Source organism: Helicoverpa zea, chromosome 13, assembly GCF_022581195.2.
Source record: "Helicoverpa zea isolate HzStark_Cry1AcR chromosome 13, ilHelZeax1.1, whole genome shotgun sequence".
NCBI classification, from domain to species: domain Eukaryota; kingdom Metazoa; phylum Arthropoda; class Insecta; order Lepidoptera; family Noctuidae; genus Helicoverpa; species Helicoverpa zea.
Genome location: NC_061464.1, coordinates 11,432,125 through 11,439,315, shown reverse-complemented (window position 1 = coordinate 11,439,315; position 7,191 = coordinate 11,432,125). Strand labels below are relative to the sequence as shown.

At 54.2% G+C, this 7,191-nt stretch overlaps 1 protein-coding gene across 1 annotated transcript; it reads left to right on the top strand.

Annotated features, from left to right (window-relative positions):
- Window positions 1-987: 987 nt before the first annotated feature.
- Window positions 988-6,810, top strand: LOC124636072. The gene has a single exon (XM_047172024.1). It carries the CDS (start codon window positions 988-990, stop codon window positions 6,808-6,810), a length of 5,823 nt encoding a protein of 1,940 aa, XP_047027980.1.
- Window positions 6,811-7,191: the final 381 nt, after the last annotated feature.

Genomic DNA, 7,191 nt, shown 5'->3' with positions numbered 1-7,191 from the left:
TCGATAGTAAAAATCCTAGACTTTCATTAGTGAAATAGTGTTTAACTGAAAGCCTAGGTTTCATTGTATACAAAATAACTTAATTTATAGAAATATTGTTAATAGTTTAAGTTATAGAGCAATAAATAATGTCTGTGCTTTGACTTTCATTTCACATGCAAATTAACAATACTAGGGCTTAGGTCACATTGTTAGGATTACTATCGCCAGATAGCCCATGAAATGCCCTAACACACACTACCTTTCGTATTGAGATAACCCCCATAGTTTGTTTTTTATCTCAAGATAGTCTTCACCTAAGGGCCGATTTCACATAGTTTTTTATAGTTATTCGGTTATAGTATTTCAGCCCTGAAGGTATGCAGGGTGTGTGTGGTATAGTTCAGTGGCGCACTTCATGGGGCGTCTGACGCTATGTGTCCTGTAATGATATCATGTACCAATTGTTTGTAATACGGCTGTTAAATTGAAAGGTCAATAAAACTGAGTTGGTCAGAGGGACGAGAAATCGAGGTGCTCGTCACGGTAAAGTTTCGAGCTCATTCGGTGCGCAAGCGCCGCCGTACAATCGTAGTCATCGGTATAGATTTTTGATAGTGTAACAAGTAAATAGTGAAAAGTAAATAGTGTAATTATATTATGGTAAGTGCGTCGAAGCTCGTCCCTTCAAGACTCCTGAAAAAATATATGAAGACTTATTATTTCACCGGCATCCCTGAACCTATAGTAGCAGAAAGTCTAAAACCCGTCTAAACGTATTCTTGTTTCTGAAATTCCTGTTTCTCGCCACATCGTAAATACAGTCCACTCGCCCAGACGTCCAAGAACCAGCGACCGACGGGGCGTCAACGTCTCGAAGCCACCCCATAGTACCTGCTTCTGAGCTACGTCCGTCCCGCACATCTGTTTGGTCCTTGCGACCCGGATCGCCTGGGAAGCGAGCCAGGAACTTCAGCTGAAGATACTGAAGAGTTGTAAACAGCAAGTATGCCTGTGACAAGATCGCAAGGAAGAGCCGCTCAAGCCTGGATCATCGACGCCAGACCGGGCCGCCCCACACCCCCCATCGTGCACGACCAGCCGCCGTTCTCTCCAACCACCACCGAGGGGAGTGAGCAGCCCCCCCCTCCCCCGAGGGGGGGTGAAGACCTACCCTGCCCCGCAGCTGTGAGGGGAAGTGAGGCGCCGCCCTGCCCCCCTGCCCCGCGGGGGGGTGAAGACCGACCGCGCCCCCCTACCCCGCGAGGGGGTGAAGAGCGACCAGCGCCGTCGTCGTTGATGCAGACTGAAGCGTCGTCATCACTGAGGCCGCCTGGAACCAGTGCTGAAGAATATAGTTCAGGAGGAACACTGAAGGCTTGCGACAAGACATACAACCGAGCTGTACCGTTGACTACCCGGGTTGACGCCCGTACCGAACTTAAGGCACCGTCGCACAGATCGACGGCATCAAATAGAAAAATTAGAAATGCGCGTGAAGACTTATTGAAGATTAAGTTGGAGCTAGCGCAAATAGCACTTCAGAGGGCCGAGGAAGAATCGGACGACGATTATATGGACGATAGAAATTCCAATGAAGAGTACATCCGTTCCTGGTTGGAGGAAGCTCCGGAACCAGACCCGCAGGACGCCGCCGCTGAGGGAGGACATAGACTACCAGGTACCCTGGACCTGCCCGAGCCCCCCCCCTCCGCGGTTATAGTGAATCCGGTCCTGCGTGGAATAAGTACTGCTCCTGGAAGAGACGCCGCCGCCGAGGGAGGACATAGACTGCCGGGTACCCTGGACAAACCAGAGCCCCCCCCCTCGAAGACCATCGATACTGAAGCCCTTTCATCAATGAAGAAACCAGTTGAAGATACCGCAGGGGGTGAAGGGCTCCGTCCGTTTATCACGGAACTCACCTCCGCCATCGCATCGCTAGCCGGCAATAGAAGCGAAGAGAAACCGGTGTACCACAACCCTGCTGCATCGAAAGTCATCATGACGCTGCCGAACTTTAGTGGATTGCATACAGAATGGCTATCGTTCCGCGCCATCTATGAGACAACGCGACCATATTTCAACGATGTGGAAAATACGGCGAGGCTGAGAAGAAGCCTGCGAGGAAGAGCGCTTGATACAGTTAGTTCCGAGCTCATCGGCAACGCCAGGCCGGATGACATCATGAAGGAGTTGGAGCTTCAGTTTGGCCGCCCCGACTCAATAGCGCAAGCGGAGACAGACAGACTGCGCGGGCTGCCACGCTGCGGAGAAGCACCGAAGGACATCTGCACTTTCGCCAGCCGTGTACGAAGTGGCATCGTCACACTGCGAGCGCTGAAAAAGGAACACTACCTCATGAACGCCGAGCTTATGCGCATCCTCACAGAGAAGCTGCCGAACTCGCTACGTGTACAGTGGTACAAGACATATACTGAGAAGTACCAGTCAACGCCGGACTTGGGTCTCTTCAGCGACTTCATCACCGAACAAGCTCGCTACTGCAGCGCGTTTGCACCGCCTGAAAACATCAGTGAAGCTACTGGACTTAGACGTGTGACGCAGAGAACACACACCACTATAGACAAGAAGCCCGCATCGAAGTGCCGCATCTGCGAGATGGATGGACACCGATCGCTAGACTGCCACAAGTTCGTGAAGGCTTCTGCGGACAAGAAGTGGGAACTTGCCAAGCAGCACAACCTGTGCTTCCGCTGCCTGCGCCATCGTCAGCACGGACACAGATGTCAGAAGAAGAGATGTGGAATCGAGGGCTGCACAGCATCACACCATCATCTGCTTCACTACAAGAAGAAGGCGAGCACTACTGAAGTCGCACAAGAAGCGCAAGAAATAGTCGCAAGTTCACGCAACCACACAAATCAAGCGTTCCTGAAAATCGTTCCGGTGCAACTGTCCGGACCGGCGGGAGAAGTGCGCACCTACGCACTGCTGGATGACGGCTCAACCGTGTCACTGATTGACGAAGAGCTAGCAGACATGATCGGTGCAGAGGGACCAGTCGAGCCGATGAAGATAGGCGCCATCAGCGACGTGACTATCGACACGCCCACGTCGAAGAGAGTTGACCTCACGCTATCGACCTGCCATAGGAAGAAGATACCCTTCAGGGCGCGCACCATACCACGCCTGCACCTGTCGCCGCAGTCAATCAGCAAGGATGACATCGCTGACTGCAAGCACCTGTTTGACCTGGCAGATCAGCTAACGTACAACGCAGGGACGCCGAAGATTATCATCGGGCAAGACAACTGGCATCTGCTCCTAGCAACAGACATCAGAAGAGGGCCCCAGCATCAGCCGATAGCATCGTTAACTCCCTTGGGCTGGGTGCTGCACGGTGCCCGCACTAGGATTCTGGGACAGCAGGTGCACTACGTCAATCAGCTGAACAGCGCCGAGGAAAGCATAGACAAGCAACTTCGTGAATACTTCGCACTCGAGTCACTCATCATCAACCCGTGCCGACCAGCTTCTGACCCGGAGAAGAGAGCGGAAGATATATTACAACGCAGTATAGTACAGCTGGAAGATGGACGTCTTCAGACTGCGTTGCTATGGAGGAGTGACGAGATACAGATGCCGGACAGCTACGCGACTGCGATGAATAGACTCGTATCAATAGAGAAAAAACTCGACAAGAATCCTGCTCTGAAGACTAGATATATGGCGCAGATGGATTCACTAATAGAAAAGGGCTACGCAGAGAAAGCGCCCCTTGAACGTACACCGGGAAGAACGTGGTACCTGCCGCACTTCGACGTCTTCAACCCTATGAAACCGGAGAAGCTTCGTATAGTTCACGACGCAGCAGCGAAGACAAGAGGGATGTCACTGAACGACTACCTGCTCACGGGTCCGGACTTGCTGCAGTCACTGCCCGGCGTGATGATGCGATTCCGACGTCACCGCGTCGCCGTCTCCGGAGATATCACTGAAATGTTTATGCAGGTGAAAGTAAAGCCAGAAGACAGAGACGCTCTCCGATATCTGTGGCGAGGAGAGCGGCGGGAGGGGGCGCCGGAAGAGTACCGAATGACGTCAATAATATTCGGCGCAGCAAGTTCACCGTGTACAGCAATATTCGCTAAGAACTGGAATGCTAAACGCCATGCGAACGAACATCCAGAAGCAGTAGAAGCAATAGTCAAGAATCATTACATGGACGATTACCTGGATAGCTTCAGAAGTATAGAAGAGGCGACGCACACAATCAAGATAGTACAAGAAATACATAGTAAAGCGCGCTTCGACCTAACGAAATGGGTATCCAACAGCGAAGAAGTGCTGCGTGAATTGGTACCGGGCCAAGAAACAACACAGATTGTTAATCTTGGAAATATAGAAAACACAGAGAAAGTACTCGGCGTGATATGGAAGCCACACACAGACGAGCTGAGCTTCAACTTAAAACTCGCGCGCCTACCTACTGGCCTGCTCGACAAGGAAACGCCCACCAAGAGAGAGGCGCTCAAGATAGTTATGTCACTGTATGACCCGCTGGGCCTCGCCTCACCTATAACAATCAGGGCGAAACAAATACTGCAAGAAGCCTGGAGGCGGGGAGTCGACTGGGATCAACCTCTCGATGAAGAACTATCAAGCCAGTGGAGGGCGTGGATAAGTCATCTCGAACAGCTGAAGAACGTAAACATACCGCGCTGTTATCCTGGGTACAGCGAGGCTACAGAAATACAAGTACACGTGTTCACCGACGCCAGTGAGAAGGCCTACGCTACAGCGGTGTACTGGAGGTCAACGACCCGTGACAACAACGTGCACGTCAGCCTCGTCATGGCGAAGGCGAAGGTGGCGCCGCTGAAGCTGCTGTCAATACCACGCCTCGAGCTGCAAGCCGCGGTGATGGGTACGCGCGTCGCAGCCGCAGTGATATATGAACACAACGTCAAGCCCGCCTCCGTGACCTACTGGAGTGACAGCAGAACCGTTCTGACATGGATAAGGAAAGGAGCCAGATCGTACAAGCCATTCGTTGCACATCGCTTGGCCGCCATAGAGGAAAATAGCAGAGTCGAAGAGTGGCGCTGGGTGCCTACAAAAAGCAACATAGCCGACGCCGCCACCCGCGACGTCCCGACGCACTTTCATACCGACCACGAGTGGTACTGCGGCCCTAAGTTCCTCTACGACGACCCATCGACATGGCCGACCGAGTCACCAGCTGACAGTCAACCGACAGGCGAGGAAAAAACAGTCACGCTCATACAAGCAGGCGCAACAAACCTCATAGACGTCGTTCCCGACCCCGCTCGATTTTCAAGGTGGGAGCGATTGCTGCGCGCCACAGCCAGAGTACTACAGTTTATATCGTTATGTAGAAAACAACATACAGAAAAAACGTTCTACAAGCGAACAAGGAAAAACAAAGAAAACGATCCTGATTGGTCGAGAGCGGTGCGAGCGCCCCGCGCGCCCGCCGAAGCTGCGCGCGCCCAAATATACACACGCAAGTTTATTATATTGGACGCGACATACATTCAAAGAGCAGAGAAGCTGTTAGTTCGTGTGGTGCAACAGGAAGCCTTTAAACAAGAAATAGCCAGTCTCGAGAGCAACAAAACAGTCGCAAGTAGTAGCCGGCTGTACCCGCTGCGCATAGAACTAAACGACGGAGTTATAGTACTGCGAAGCCGCATAGCTGCTGTAGATAAAGTCGCTAAAAGCGTGAAGAGTCCACCTGTGTTAGACGGCGATCACCGTATTACACAGCTATATATAGACTGGACACACCGTAGTCTACAACACAGCGGCACCGAGCTCGTCGTGAATGAGGTCAGACAGCACTACTGGATTGTGCGGCTGCGCCCGACAGTCAAGCAAGTCATCGCGCGCTGCCTGCACTGCCGCATACGTCGCGCGCGCGCGCCGACGCCGGCAACCGGCGACCACCCCAAGACACGCCTAGCTCATCACCGCAGGCCGTTCACATACACTGGGCTTGATTATTTCGGCCCGCTGTCAGTCACCGTCGGTCGTCAGCATCATAAGCGATACGTGGCGCTGTTCACGTGTCTCACAACAAGGGCAGTTCACCTCGAGATCGCGCACAGCCTCAGCGCGGACTCAGCTGTGTTGGCGCTGCGCAGGTTCGCAGCGCGACGCGGCTGTCCCACCGAAATCTACTCCGACAACGGCACCAACATGCACGGTGCTGACCGTGAGCTGCGTGAGGCCTGCCAGGAGGAGGCCAGCCGACGCGGCATCGCCTGGCGCTTCATCACGCCTTCCGCGCCTTTCATGGGAGGCGCCTGGGAGCGCTTAGTGCGGTGCGTTAAGACCGCGCTAGGCGCCACGCTGCACGAGCGCCACCCACGCGAGGAGGTCCTCGCGACGCTGCTCTGCGAGGTCGAGTACGTCGTCAACAGCCGGCCGCTCACCCACGTATCTGTGAGCGGCGACGACGACGAGTCCATCACACCGAACCATTTCCTGCTGGGCGGCTCGGCACGCCTGCCGAGCCCCGGCACGTTCGACGAGCGAGACATCGACAGCAAGAAGCACTGGCGGCGCGCCCAGATACTCGCCGACATGTTCTGGCGCCGCTGGGTGCGCGAGTACCTGCCCGAGCTCCAATACCGGCGGGAGCCGCACGCCCGCGGCCCCGCGCTGCAGCTGGGCGACCCCGTCCTCATCGCCGACGGCAACCTGCCTCGCAACACCTGGCCGCGAGGCCGGGTCGTGGCCGTCTACCCGGGCGCTGATGGTGAAGTTCGGACCGCTGACGTGCGCACCGCAGGTGGCATACTAAAGCGTCCGACGAAGAAACTCGTGCCGCTGCCTAAGTAACCGGGCAGTGCGGCATCACCGGCGTCGCGGCGCCCTGGCGCTATCACTGCGCCGTCGCTCACCGGAGATGCGGCATCGCTGCGAGCCAGAGCTACGAGTCATCGCTACGGGTCAACGCTTCGAGTCCCTACATCGTGTCATCGTGTCATCGTGTCATCGTGTCATCGTTTAATAGACTAAATAGTGATAGTGAAAGTGAAAGTGATAGTGCCTACGCTCTGCCGCACGGCAGGAGAGATGTTCGCGACAGACGCATCCGTGCGCCGCGAGTGCAAAATCATAATGCCTGAGTGTTCGTGTATGCGCGTAACTATTTATACTCTAACAATTTTGTGATGAGGGTAATGAGCAAAAAGTGCCGTGAGCCGCGCCAAGGTATGT